Raw genomic sequence first — 15413 nt, forward strand, 5'->3', positions numbered from 1 at the left:
TGGAACCTCAAATAGTAATCGCTGATCACAGAAGCACGTCATAATTTAAGTGATAACCTTCACTTTCTCGTGGGCGGAACACTAATTGCTCTAATATGTCCCATTGAATTGATTGAAGTGGTCAAGTGGGGGATAAACCACATTGATTTGGACAAATTTGTTTTTTCAACGTTCAAATAAATTATAGACTGACTTCAATAATAATCAAATTCCCCTCTCACACAGCACCACCGATTTTTCTTGTTACTTTCTTTTTTATAAATAAAAAAATTCCTTGAATTGAGCCGAATGAATAATAAACTTTGTGTTTTGACCATAAATATAGTTTAAATGCGGGAAAAAGAATATCACTAATTGATATTTAGTATTTGAATAGAAACAACTACACAAGATCTGAAACATTAGAATGTTTATCAATAATTTATTATTAGATATAAAATTAATAACAAAGAAACATAAATACATGAGTGTCAGAGTGTGTTAAACAAGAAAAAAGGCATTTGGATCATTGGATGCGATGATGTTTCATACAGAAGATTAAAGTTTAAGGATAGCAATAATTACTGAGCGAATTGATTTATATCTTGATTAAAACTTAAAATAATTACAAAAAAAAGGAATAGTAAGTAATAAGGGGAGCGTGCATAAAGATTTTCATAACAAATCTTGATTAAAAAGGATTTTCCCTAGCAATCATAGTGATTCAATTCCCAAAACCAACAGAATAAGTAGATGCTACCTCTAATTACTTTTTGATAGGTATAGCCAAAAAGGGCCATTTAATCCCTAATACACCAAAACCCATTATTTGGCCATAATCCTGGACGAGGGCTACAATTTGGGATGATTAAGTGATGCCACTATGCCAGCCATTAAAAATACAAAATAATAATAATTATTGCTCATGATCTATTGTCATATGCCGACGATAGAACAAACAAGGAAACAGCCACATCTTACGCGTCTGAACTTCTGTTTGCAGCTGACCACAAATTCACAACAAACAAAACAACAACTCAGAGGATGGATGATTTAGACCATGGAGCTGATTTTCCTATAGTTTTGTTTTCTTGATTTTCCTTATTCAGCTATCAGTTCAATTTATAAACACATGATGATAGAAATTTAAGTTCCTCATATTTATCAGATATATATGATCTCATACAATATATGTATGGAGTTTTATTTTTGGTGAATGACAATATATATGGAGTTGATTACTAAATCACGTGCCCATATTGCACCAATCCCAAATCTGTGAAAGATAGATCTTGTTGGAGATTTTACTTTGTACAGAGACCAAAATTCCTGGTTGACCCAACAAATATATACACACACATAATTACAACCAAACTCACCCACCCACCACAAACCATCATAATATCTTCTTCCACAGAAACAAAAGAAAAACGAAAAACAAACTAAAACTCGTAAACAGAGACTCAGAAGAGAAACGGAGAGCTACAATTGACAATTCTGTTTTTCCTTATATGAACTCAAACTCAAACCCTACACTCTTCTATAAAACTGGGTAGAAACATGACAAGTTGAAGAGCATCTCCGGCGACCAGAAAAAACCTACCTTGATCGATGCTTTGCACGGGGCTTTGCGCGACGACCCTTTTCCCCTGTTTTTCCGAAGGCGCTGCAGAAGCCGCAAGCAGAGAGCTTGGGAGAGGGAGGCTCGATCGCCGGCGAGACTTTTCCGGTGCGGTAGCCGCCGTTGGAGCGACTTCTCTGGATGGGTGGTGTTGTTCTAACGTTAAGGTTAAGGTTAAGGTCACCACCATGAGCACCCTTTGGGTCTTCGTTCTTGTTCAATTCCCCTGATAATAACTTGTCGTCCCAAACAAGCCCTGATGAACCCTGTCTCCTGAAAGACACCTCAGATCTTTGCAAACCAGCCATGAGCTTTGTTTCTCTCCGTAGCTACCTCTGGATCTTTCTAGGTCTAGCTTTATTTGAAGTGATGATTTTTATATGAGTGAATTTCTCTATGTATGTTTGTTGTGTTGTATTTACGAGAGTGACTTTTGCTGTGTGAATTGAATATATATAATGGTGAAGAGAACCAAGTGGCCAAAAGAAAACAAAAGAGTCATACAGAGACAATGTAGTCAATATCTCTTGGGATTTTACTTTTCTTCGCGATTCGCTTCCATATTCGTTATTCTCTTTTTTATTGTTTTGGTATTCACTATTCATTTTTTTTTTCAACTTTGATGTTAAATGTAAATATTAGTTTTCTGCACGATTTTTGATAAAAATAATTTTTAACTAAATTTTATTTATTTTTTAGTTAAATTTTTAATTAGTCAGGATCTATCTTTTTTATGAATTTAAAGATTCAGAAAAAAAAATACATTAAAGATAAAAAAATAAATGAATCAGATAAATTTCGAGTCCAATTATAATAGACAGATAAAAGTAAATTCACTTTGACGAGTATAAATTTTGAGTCGAATTATAATAAATCGGATAAAATTAAATTTATGAATCCACTTTGATGAGTTTGATCCATTAAAAAATCCAATACATTCATGATCCATGTAATAAAATTTAATCTAATTCATTCATTAATAACTTTTAGCTGATGAATATCGAATCCATCCACAAATGTAACATATTTTAAAAATTAAATATTTTTTTTTTGTAAAATAATTTCTCCTTTCTCTCTTTACTCTCTCGGCCAAGAGTCCCAATAGAAATTATACGGAAATAACTGAAACCGAAACTAAGTGGAGTCCAAACTATGTTTTTGTTTACCCATGGAAAAGATGATACTTCTGCAATCCAATTTTCATTTATTCTCGGCCTAACTGGTTTCATTCCATTTTTGTTACTCCTTCTTTGTGGGTTATTCATTATACCAAATTTTCTTTCTTTTCTTATTGATTTATAGTGATGTCTTAACTCAATATATTAAAGAAAATTAAAAAGGGTTCTGACATGTAATTTTTGGAATGGTAAAAATAAAGTTATCATAGCTTATCCTTTCGTGTGTGCAGTATTAACAATTTAATTGAAGTATTTTACATGTACAGTGAAATTAAATATTGAATATAACCAAATAAGAGAACAATCTAAATACCTTTGAGGCTTTGATAGGAAGAAAAAGAGGAAAAAGGAGAGAAAATAGATAAACAAGCTTTAGAGAATAATGAAAATGGAGTATAGAAAAATAAGCTTTATACCTTTTTTATTATATAAAAATAAAATTTTTTATATGAAGAGTATTTTTTATAATAAAATTTAAAAAGATAAAGGAAAAAGAAAAAACGTATTGGACAAAAGAAAAGGTATAAATAGCCAAAGCCCATCTTTTAACTCAATGAACAACACCCAAAGTACTAAGCCCAAATTAATTAAGAGGAACCCAAATAAGAAGGGCAAAATTCAGGCAGGCTATATATGCAGAGCAAAAGGCAAAGATTGAAAGGTGATTTGATTTCATGTGGATGAGATTTTCGCCTACACCTAAGTGCAATTTAAGTACTATGTTTACACCTTCACAATTTTTTTTGGATAAGTTTGTAGCAAAGTCAAGTTACATTTTGATAAACATTTGAAACATAAATAATTTGTCGCACAACACTTTCACAATCTCACTCCAAAAAGAAGACTACTCTGGTTTAAAATATAAGAGAGGAGGACGCAAGACTTGGATGAACAAGAGCCCCTCTAATTGGACAATTGTATACTTGTTTCCCCTTGGTGTAACCACACCCATCAACCCAAACCCATTCCCACCTACCCATTATTTCCCCTACTACCTTTTTGCAAAGCACCATCCCATATCCAAGATCCCTATACAAACAAATAGCATCCTCATTCCCCACACACTTAACACTCTTCCCTCCCAACAATCTCAACCCCAATTCAAGTGGCACCTTATCCACTAAGCACCATTTGTCCCCTTCATTCAGCTCCCAAATGCAAGCAGTCCCACCACACGTGCCACCAACCAATCCCAATGCCCCATTCCGCGGAACAAGCGTGGCAAATTCCAGCTTCTCAGCCATAGGCACACCCAACTCACTCCATGTATTTCTACCAACATCAAATCCCATGACACTGTAGGCTCTAGCCGAGGTTACCCAGTACAACGTTTCCCCAATGCACACATTCTCATTGGGTGTCCACACGGTGAGCCTAACGGCAAACTCGACAGGCGTGGACCCCACAATCCGCCACGTGTCAAACCGCGAGTCATACATCTCCACTTTGGTTTCATACGTGGCGCCGCCACCTTGTGCTGCCTCGGACATGCCACCAGCCACGTAGACTCTAAAGGAAGGAAACCGAACATTATGGTTTGGATTTGATGACTCCGAGATTGTAACAACTCCAACGGCAGGGTTGGTCCTTGCAACATGCAATCGGGGAAGGTGCCTAAACTCTCTAGTGAAGGGGTTGCAAAGACCCAATTGGAGGGTTGTGGAATTGGTGACCCTTGAGAGGAGGAGGCTCCCAATTGGAGCAATTGGTCGAATTGATGGGATTGGTAAGGAGAGTTGGTGCCATTTATCTATCACTGGATTATGAGCATAGCAATGTGGTCCATGGTTGCGAATTGGAAGAGCCAAGAACCATGAGGTGGTGGTTGTTGTGGCTATACGATAAGCCTTGGAACATGTGTGCCAATTCTTGCAAACTGATCTTGCTCTAGCTAACGAGTCTGGGGAGAGAAACGAGAAGATGTTGGCTAAGATATCGAAGGGAAGGTTGCTCCATATAGACATACCCCAAATGTGAAGATTTCATTATGAGGAATGATGATGAGCAACTTGCCATATATCTACTACTACTATATTTTATCGTCATTCCTCAAGTAAATTGCCATTTATCAAGATTGTAATAAAATAGTTATTATTTACAATAAACGTTTCTTTAATGTATCGAAATTTTATTCACTTGCGTTTAATTAACGTTGTTGTGCCAGTGAAATATGACATTTTTACCGGAGTTGGTGGGGCCCACACAATTATTAGAGGCCAATTATTGCACCGGGATGTGTGACCCACATGCGATGCGAAGATTTGTCATCTCACCCACTTGTGTGCACTTTGTCACTTTTCGAATTAATATCTTCGGCTCAAACCTAGTAGTAGATTGGATTGAATGGTTGGTTCTTGGAGATAGCCAAAGGGTGAGAGAATATATACTTGCAACCGTTCTTTTCTACTAATTCTCTTTTCTCAGCGTCAAGATGAAGAATTAATTTGGCTGCCTCCTCTCCTCCTTTTTGAAAGCAAATCGAGTTCGTTACTATAAAAATCCTCAATTCTTTTAAACAAAGGTTGTGTAAACATTCAAAAGTGCTGTAGGGAAATTGTTAGTGGTTTTCTTTTCTTTAATGGTACATTGTCATAAATTTATGTTTGTGAACAAAAGGGTAATCATTACAAATATAAAGAAAACGACCATGAACTATTTGAGCTATATATGTATTGCTTGTAACAAAAGAAAAAGCTGCATCTATTGCTTAATTAGTTAATTAATTCACTGTTACTGCTTTGCTTAGAACCTTATCCTCAAGTAAGAGATAAGAGATAGTCGAAGATAAGGTGATATAGATCATTATGCTACTGTCAAGAAAGTCAAAGTTGCGTCTTAAAATTGTGTGCCATTTGTGAATTGATATTTAGGCAATTGTTATATTCACTCTCCTTTGTTTATCCACTCTTTTTTTAAGTTTTTTTCTCCAAAAATTACATTCTCCTATTTACTTAAAAGATGAGGGTGGATAAGCAAAGAAGAGAAGTTGATATAATAAGTAACTTATATTAGCATCAGTATTCTGTAATGGACTAGCAATTTGGACACCTTTCCTCACTTTTTTGCGGGCAGAGCTTTGTTTAGGCTCCTCACGTGCAGGCTTATTTTTTTAATTAGGTAGTTGGAATTTCCACTCCCCTTGTTACTAATACACTCCCCTTTCTAAAAATTCCACCAATAACCTAGAGATTAATCTAGTAATTTTACAGTCCCCCATTTTGTAATTCTTTAAGCCTCTTCAGCTGCAGAAACAGCCGAGTGTGCACAACCATAGTGCTCCAATCATATATAAATTACAAAAATTGCCTTGGCAACATCACTCTGCTTTATCTCCTTTTTATCTTTATTGGTCTCTAGATCTTTTCTCCTTTGCTTTGTAACCTTAGGGTTGTATGTGACTATGCACCTTCATGAGTGACAATGATAGTGCCATATAATAAAACACTCGAGTGTCAAGTTAATTTGCAGGACATTCTTGGAAAAAGAATTACCAGGGGAGTGTATCAGTAATATGGGGGAGTGAAAATAGAAAATCCCTTTAATTATTGTTATCCAGATGGCCCAAGAAAAGGATATGGCGCATTTAATTTGTGGAGGGCCCAATTTTGAATATAGTGTAGTCTAGGATATGAATATCCAAACGAAAATAATAAGTGGTGAAATCTATAGCGTCGTGGTATTACTCTATTCCTGCCTTTATTTTTTATTAGCATTTCATACCAATGTTAATCTATGAATAAATAAATAAATAAATAAGAACAGAGTTATTAACGCAAATGCTAGGCTTATGTTTAAATTTGCTAAAAATATTATATAATTTAGTTATATCTTTAACAATTTATATATAGTACAACAATTTACGTATCAACTATATTTCTTTTTAATAAAAAAATTGTTTAACTGTAACATTTTCTTCCAATGTATATATCTTACTTGGACTAGCAATCTAGCATATGAGTCACGTGCTTGACAGTATTCAAAAAAGGTATTGTCAATCAGTTTACTCAGGATTAAGGAATTAAAAATAAAAAATATTTATTATAAAAATCATAAAAAAAACACAAAAAAGAAAATAATAAATAATATAATTTTATAAATTATAATAAACATCTTTTCTTTTTAATGTTTTAATGGAGGCCCCAAGCCCAATAACACTTGTTAGCATTTGTCTTTCACTAAAAACAAAAAACCAAAACCAAAACGTTCGAGAGGGAGAGGTGTTCACGTTTTAGGGTAAAAAAAAGAAAAAGAAAATTGAAGTGGTCAAAGTGTTACCCCAGTCTGCCACATCGATTACATATTTTGGGGACCTTTTAGAACAGAGGGTCCTGTCAAAGATTTTGCTGCCATGGCTTCTTCTAGTTCTAGGAGATGGGCTACCCTCATTTGCTCCATTGCCTTCTCAATATATTTCTTTATCATCATTTTTCAAGTTCCCATTTTCAGGTAATCATCTTCTTTTCTTATTCCTCCTATTTCGTTAATGCTTACCCAACTCATTCAATATCGTTCTGAGAATACCACAACTTAAAGCTTTAAAATATAAGTGATTATAGAATGCGGTAAAAAGAAGAAAAGCAGGGAATCTTTTTTTAATCCAGTCTTTACAGTTCTTTTTTTGTTTATTTTATTATCACGGATTGTAGATCCCATGTGCCTTTTTGTTTAGTTTTGTTCATAATCAAATAATGCTTCTTGTCATTTTCTCTTTAGTATTTTCAAATCATCAGTCAACAACGGGATTTTAACCGTTGTTGAAATCAAATGTATCTTGAATTAAATTACATATTCCTGGAATTAGGTTTGATGTTTTTTTTGTCACTCACATTTTAAATTTTGTGTTTGTTTTTGGATGTGTTGATTAGGAGTGTTCATAAACCAGTCCAATTCAATGTGTACCCAAACAACCAATCCAAATAACTGAAAATCGAATAAACCAAAAATCAAATGATGGAAAAATGGAAAAACCAAATTTAGATTTTTATTTTAGAAATCGATTCAAACTAAAGTTATACATATGTATATTTTTTTTATTTATAAATTTATAATATCACTCATTTCTATTTTTTATTTATTTATAAAATTATCATATAACTTATATCTATTTTTGAAAATATATTTAATTAAAGATATTTGCACTAATTATTTGAGTTCAGTTGCGTAAATATCATATTATTAGTTATATAATGACATATAAATAAAATATTTGATATTTTAAATTATTTTTATTATATATCTTCTGTTTTATTTAGTAATTTTTTATAAAAAAGTTAAAAGTAGGATTAAAACCAAAAAACCGATCCAATCCAAACCACTTTGAATTGGATTGGATGAGATTAAAAGTTTAAACTAAACAGTTGAAAGATAAATTAATAAAATCGAAATGATTGAATTTGATGGTTTTTATCTTCAAAACTGATCCAATCCAGGAACACCCCTTGATGATCATGTGCTAGTTATACAACACGGCATCATAGACTAATGAACTAGCAAACAGAAGTGCAAAATCGATCTCCTAATTATTTTGATGATTGCGATGCCACTAGTGAGAGGGTCTTATTATTCCTGCAATGATTAATGCCAAAAGCTGTGCATGAAGTTCTGGAATAGTTCTTCTAAATCCTGTTTGTGTCATAGTAATGATAGTATGATACTCACAAAGGTCCCATTTATTTCCAGTGTTCCATGTAGATTTGGAATTTGTCATACTCCATTAGAAGTGACATCTTCTCAGTTAATTGCAAGTGAGGTCTTCCCTCTTTTTATCGTGAAGGCTCTTCTCTACCCTGGAGCTCTAGCAAAGGCAATTTGCAAGCTGAAAACCATCCAAAGCTACAGAAATCTGCTAAACTTGTACCAGTTCAATACAAGGGCAGTCTCTGCTGCATCAGATCTCCAACGCCTAGAGGTGTCGTGTTGATTAGTAACTGAAAAATAATGCCTCTATTAGTTTTGAGATTAGTGCTACCAATACACTCCACACTACTTCTAACACACGTCAGTGGTTAAAATTTATTAAAAACTACAAAATTGAGTGAAGTTCATTAAACAGGGAGTGAGCCTCACATAAAATTTGTCATTTCTAACAAAATTTCAACCAACGATAAAGACTGAAGAGTATGTTAAAAGAATGTGTTAGAGTGTGTTATTAGCATTTCTCTTTGTATTAATGAATTGCTTGAAGGTTAAGCTTGGACACTCTTCTGGGTTTGTCTTGCAGGTTCTGGCAGGAAGCTACTTGTCTGTGGGAGGAGCAATCACAGGTCTGATAAAACCAGGGAGAATGAGCCTTTTTGGAATACTACTTCTTATGTGGGGTCTGATTAGAGAGTCCATTATGGGAAAATCTGGTTTTGCTCATGCAAAAGGTATCCATATCTATCCAGCCATGTATATTGCACTAATCTCAGCATTCTTCTCCATTAGAAAGGATGTCCGAAAGATAATCCGTACTTTCACTCGAAAGCATGTTGTGAAGGCTAAACGTTATAAATCGAAGGTAAAATGAGTCTGGCAATGACACACATGCATCCTTGGCCTAACTAGCCTATGATGCTTGAATCTGATAGGTAGGTAGCACTTCTACTTATTGTTCAATGCAATTGAAAACACAGGAATACAAGACTTCTTAATCATAGGGTAGCTAGTGGAGAATATGCAGCACGAATTTTATGTATTGTTCAGGAATGAGAATGACTTGTAGACATTGTCAAGCTCATTCATTGCTGTTCAGAATAGCGGCTTGACAAAATTCTTTAGGAAGTGCACAGTGCAGCTTATTGTGCCCTTGTAGTTCTTTCACTGCTTTAATCAAATTCATGCAAAAAGATGGATTTTTTTTTTCTTTCAGAAAGAGACACACACAAACTGAATGAGTTGTAGACAGATATACGCTCCTTTCTTTGTCGAGTTCATTGATGCTGTTCTGAATAGAAACACTGGGAGAATTCTTTAGGAAATGCATAACGCGGCTTAAGAATGGTACTGTTAGTTCTTTCATTGCATTTATGAAATCTAAATGACAGGGTGTTTAATTTTTTACAAGTTTTCCTCATCCTTTTTTTATTCAAGTTTTCCTCAAAAGGAATGTTTACAAAAGTTTAATTTTTATGCGAAACCTAATGACCTGCCCTAAATAGATTGAATGATTGGCTCAATTTGGTTAACGCAATTTTTTTTTTCTTTGAAAAATCAACTTGATTCAACCTCAATCTCCTTCCTCCATTTAATTGACTTGGAAAAATTCTTTTTAAAACTCACTTAACCTGATTCATTATGTGGGTCATTTTGATTTTATTATATTCATTTAATGAATATCAATATCATATGAACTTGATATTATTAGGTTGGAAATACGTGAAATAAATATCTTAAGTACGTGAAGCAAAAGGGACTAGCACAAAATATCAATTTGCTTGATAGGAAGTCTCGAAACTTAACTATCATATTGATCTCTATATTTTCCTAAATGTAAGGATAATAATAGTTAAATAATTTAAATAATAAAAATGATAAATAAGGTGATATCTACAAATTTCGGCAAACTAGTCTTTGTTCTTCTATTTTTAAAAATCATGATTTTGGTGAACATCTTTCTAACATGTATGCTGATATTGGAATTAGAATACTTATTATTAATACTTATGTGCTAGGTTGGTTTGAGTTCATCGGGTTTGGAACTCATTATCTCAATTTAATTGTAATCACGGTTTAGAAATTATGGAGGGAAAAAATACAATTAAGCATAATTTTTTAATTTTTGTTCTTAAATGAAATGTCATGTCTTGCTTTCTTTTTTCGGGTTGAACGACAATTTTATTTATGGCCCAAAAACATCTAGTAAAACCAATACAAGCAACATCAATTCTTATGGCATTAATTGGAAATGAATTTAGGCACCACATAAAACATGTGTCTTGACTCTTGAATACTTCAGACCTAGAACATACTTCATACTTAGCCCAAGTATCCGTAACTTGACTCGCCTCACATAATACATCAATTCAAAGCACATGACTCATGTGCTGATAAATGTTGTGGATTGCTTTGAGTATACACTATAAAATGGATCCTAATGACAAAATCCGTTGGCCAACATCTTCACTGTTGTCTAAGAATTCGAATAAACAACAATTTTGCGAAAATCAATTGTGCATCTTACACTGGAAAGTGACAAAGCCATTGTGAAGAAAATTTGTGTTCAAGCTTCTTTTGTAACTTTGCCATGTCTAGCATTGATAGTGTATGTCTGGTTCCACGTCCTCGACGTGTGTATTGTATGCCTTACTTTTTTCATCAAATTAAAAAGAAAAAAAACTTAGAAGCTAGGCTTAGTTGCTTCTCAGTTGACACAGATCCAATTCAACATGACGATGATTCAAACACGCAAATAATCGATTGTACATCCCTGAAGATCGATTATAGTCCAATTTTGCATAAATCTTATTTGAAAATCCATTATAGTGTATGTTTGAATGGAGGTTGAAAAAAATTAATTTTGAATAAAATTAATTTTATAAAATTGATTTTGAAGTCATACAATATATATTTAAATATTTTATTATAAAATCAAATTAAAAATAATAATGATTTTTTTTCAAAGTTATTTTAATTTAAAATTAATTCTAGATCAGAATCAATTCTAAATTCTTTTTAAATATGAAATCAAACATATAAAAATCAATTATAAATTAAAAATAAATTCACCAACTTCAAACAAGTACACACGTATTCAATTGTATAGGATTCATAGTCATTTTTTCATATCAAATGGTGAACTATAACACGAGGTTGTGTTAAAAGTAAAATAGGGATTATATAGTGCCTTTATTTCTAATTTTATTTATCTCATCTCCTATTCTAAATCAAACAAACTTACAAGATTATTTATTTTCACTTTTTTAGCTATATTATTTTCAATCCAAATATTCTAACTTTTTAACGCAATTTCCTATTTATTTCTCTTACATAATTTTTCTCTTGGTTGCGAATTAAGATTGGAAATGAGAAAATAGACGGAAGTGAGAGAGGAGGCACTGAGCATCCAACAATGGCCTTGTTCTCTGCTACCGCAACCGTTCTTCCTCGGAACCTCGCATTCGCTTCCTCCACCAAACTCTCCCTCTCTCACAGTCACTCTCTTCTACATCACTTCCTTTCATTCCCCACTCCCAAATCATCAAACCCTCGCAACCGGGTCGCAATCTCTCTCCAAACCCCACGCGCTCAATCCGGCGCGTCCGCCTCCGCCTCCTTCCATGGCCTCTGCTACGTCGTCGGCGACAACATCGACACCGATCAGATCATTCCCGCGGAGTACCTCACCCTCGTCCCTTCGAAGCCCGACGAGTACGAGAAGCTCGGCTCCTACGCCCTCGTCGGCCTCCCCGCCACCTACGCCGCGCGCTTCGTCGACCCCGGCGAGACCAAGACCAAGTACTCCATTGTCATTGGCGGCGCCAACTTCGGCTGCGGCTCCTCCCGCGAGCACGCTCCCGTGGCGCTGGGCGCTTCCGGCGCCGCCGCAGTGGTCGCGGAGTCGTACGCTAGGATCTTCTTCCGGAACTCCGTGGCCACCGGCGAGGTGTATCCGCTGGAATCGGAGGGACGCCTCTGCGAGGAGTGCACCACCGGCGATGTGGTAACGATTGAGCTCGGAGAGAGCCGTTTGATCAATCACACCACCGGAAAGGAGTATCGCTTGAAACCGATCGGCGACGCGGGTCCGGTGATCGAGGCCGGTGGCATCTTTGCCTATGCCAGGAAAACCGGCATGATTCCTTCTCGTTGAGGTATTTTTTGTTTCTCTAATTTATTTTTCTTTAATGCCATAACTATAATTTTAGGTCAGAGTCTCCATTGTGTATTTGTCTAGTGAATAGTGTGAAATTAAATAGGGATTAGAATTTAGATGTAGGAAAAGTTCCTGAAGCATAGGTTAGAAAAAGGGTCCGTGTGAAATTTTGAAAGTGCAAGTGTTTCTTAGGAATGGAACTCAGAATAGAAAAGAGTAGGCTAAATGAGTATTGAGTACAGAGTTGTTCTCATTTTGTTTGGTTATGCGTCTGGACTTCTGCATTTGGCTACCCTGAGACCAGGCACGGTGACATGCAGATGATTAATTTCATGGAAACTTGTTAGGATCCAATTGCAAGTTATGGGACTTGACTTGAGTCTCACATTGGAAGTATGGGATTTTAGTGTGAGGTTTATAAGATAGGTTTTGTGTGTTTTCTGACTTAAATGTATGGTTCGCCCAAGGGAGGTTGTCAAATTCAAGAGTCTATGTATGTAAACTTGTGGAGTTTTGGAAAACTCAACTCAAACTCATAAGATTAGAGTTTAACTATTATAAAATATATTAATAAAAAAAAACCATTAATGACATAGATGTATAACATAATACTCTTAACAATAGTTTAACGTTTCAACTCCATAATGAATCAAAGTAGCAAACCACAAGAATAAGGTGTAATAGTACATTAGTGCTACATAAGATAAAACTACATAAATGACCATAATCATACATAAATTCTTAAAATGAAAACATTTCAAAAAAGAGAATTAATAAAATGTTACATTTATGTTGTCTTAAAAAACAAAGCATGAGTAGCATAAATACTCACTTTTTTACTTAAGACTTTATGTGCATTTAACAAGTTTACCCAATTTTATGTAGAAAAAGAGTTTGATACGTGCTAATTTGTTTTCTCCACCTGGAATCGTAAACTTGTAAGAGTCTATGAGTTAACCCAAGAGTTTGACAACATTGCTTCAAATGTTCTTATCAATTGACAATACAGCTTTCCTCCATGTCTCTCAGCTGCAAAACAGTGGCATAGTTTTTGCTAGGAACTAATCAAAAGGTTACTGTACAGCCAATCTGCATGGGCATCGACACTGTAGATGGTGGGATGTTGGGATATTGTAAGGTATAGGATTTGAGTCCTACATTGGGGCCTTGGAGGTATGCGAATATAGCTTGGGGTTTATAAGGTCTTGGGATCCTGAATTACAACAATTAGCCTTTGTGGTATAGTTCTCCTAAAGGTTCTTATCAATTTAATTGGATCTTAACAAAGCCATTTCATATTCATTTGACTATCTCAATCATCATTATTGGAAGTTAAGTTAGTGTTCCTTTATGCGTATGTTATTTCTGTGTCTCCAAAAGTCTGTGAGTTTGGCTCTTATTTAAATTTGCTCTTCAAGTTCTAAGTTTTCTTTGGGGTTCTAACATCTTACGTGTCCACATCAATTGGACTGGCAAATTTTTACCTTCCAGATATTGGCATGGAAGTAGATATTTGGGGAAGCTGGAACCACTCGTGGAACTGTGTTACCTTTGGCAGCAGCTACCAATTATTTGAGTATATACTATTTGCAACATACTGCTTTCTCAACTCAGATTTTATCTCGCATTATGCAGTTTTGACATTTGACAGACAGTCAATTCCGCAGATAGACTACTGCATTAGACTTATTTGTATTTTAGGAAATATGAAGTTTTCATTATGTCGAAGTTTGGATGAAATCAGCAGGATTTTAGTATATTCTGGTTTGTAATCTTTTGCATTGCAAAGGCTGATTTGAGAGACTTGTTTTTAAATAATATAAAATAAAACGGGCGGATTAGATCCTTCACAACTAAGTAATCTAATCTTGGATAGTCTCTCAAAATATTAATTTGATAAAATTGAATTAGAGATCTTTTTTGTTGAGTGTTTTTGAGTAATAAAATAAAATTAGTACACAAAAAGTTCTTAAAGAAGAAGGTAAAAAAATTACATTTGTACAGGCACGAAATCAATACTGTTATTTTTAAAACATTCGGATATAATTGTATATTTTTTTGGTACATGAAGGAAAAACTTATAATTTTTTAATATCTTTTCTTTTCTGTCAACTTTTTTTGTCTTAATATTATTTCATTATACTTAATATCAATATAAAATAAATTTTTAAGTGTTACAAATTATTTAAATTTTATTATTTATTTTCATTTTACTTTTCTGCATTTGTTCCAACTTCCAATGTATATTTATGATTTTTTAAAATATATTCATGTTTATATAATAAAAAAATTATAGATCTTTTTATTTTTTTTAAAATTTTTAATAAGTTTCAAAATGCGCTAATAATTCAGTTTTAAATTTTCTTCTATAAGATTTTGTTTTTACTTTCAGCTTTATCTTTTAATATTATTGTTTCATACTAAAAGTAGTTTTCGTACACTTATTTTTATTTATATTTATCAATGTTTCTATAGTAATATTTTTAAAATTATGTTATCATATTATAATCATATCATGGACAAGTCTCTCAAATACTAATTTGATAATACAATTGGCTTATAGCTCTTTTTTGATAGTCACCAACTTTTATTGAAATCTCACCAGCCAAGTTGCATCTTTTCCTAAAACTATGTATATACATAAAAAAATGGAAAATCCGATTACTCAATATATGTAGCTGCCTCTATCTTCTTTTTTTTTGGGGGGGTCGGCAATAATTAAAGTTTCATTAATAGCTCAAGAAGTGCTGAAAAAACAAGCTACAGAAACAGTAGCAGCAACAGCACATAATTCTGCATCTCCATATGAAGAAAATAACTAGCCATCCAGAGGCTACCCGAC

General features: G+C 34.0%; 4 protein-coding genes across 4 annotated transcripts; 2 read left to right on the forward strand and 2 right to left on the reverse strand.

Annotated features, from left to right (window-relative positions):
• Positions 1 to 1256: 1256 nt before the first annotated feature.
• Positions 1257 to 2144, reverse strand: LOC100807604 (MAPK kinase substrate protein At1g80180). The gene has a single exon (XM_003528297.5). It carries the CDS (start codon positions 1906 to 1908, stop codon positions 1579 to 1581), a length of 330 nt encoding a protein of 109 aa, XP_003528345.1. The 5' UTR covers positions 1909 to 2144; the 3' UTR covers positions 1257 to 1578.
• Positions 2145 to 3632: 1488 nt separating this feature from the next.
• LOC100791173 (F-box only protein 6) lies at positions 3633 to 4742 on the reverse strand. Its single transcript, XM_003529763.4, has one exon. The coding sequence runs from the start codon at positions 4740 to 4742 to the stop codon at positions 3633 to 3635; it is 1110 nt and encodes a 369-aa protein (XP_003529811.1).
• A 1964-nt stretch (positions 4743 to 6706) lies between these two features.
• LOC100791706 (uncharacterized) lies at positions 6707 to 9792 on the forward strand. Its single transcript, XM_003529764.4, has 3 exons — positions 6707 to 7224; positions 8458 to 8686; positions 8999 to 9792. The coding sequence occupies exons 1-3, from the start codon at positions 7127 to 7129 to the stop codon at positions 9284 to 9286; spliced, it is 615 nt and encodes a 204-aa protein (XP_003529812.1). The 5' UTR covers positions 6707 to 7126; the 3' UTR covers positions 9287 to 9792.
• Positions 9793 to 11722: 1930 nt separating this feature from the next.
• On the forward strand, positions 11723 to 14424 carry LOC100809737 (3-isopropylmalate dehydratase small subunit 1). The gene is made up of 2 exons (XM_003528298.5): positions 11723 to 12569; positions 14063 to 14424. The coding sequence occupies exon 1, from the start codon at positions 11828 to 11830 to the stop codon at positions 12566 to 12568; it is 741 nt and encodes a 246-aa protein (XP_003528346.1). The 5' UTR covers positions 11723 to 11827; the 3' UTR covers position 12569; positions 14063 to 14424.
• The last annotated feature ends 989 nt before the right edge of the window (positions 14425 to 15413 follow it).

The sequence above is a fragment of the Glycine max genome, chromosome 7 (assembly GCF_000004515.6).
Source record: "Glycine max cultivar Williams 82 chromosome 7, Glycine_max_v4.0, whole genome shotgun sequence".
NCBI classification, from domain to species: domain Eukaryota; kingdom Viridiplantae; phylum Streptophyta; class Magnoliopsida; order Fabales; family Fabaceae; genus Glycine; species Glycine max.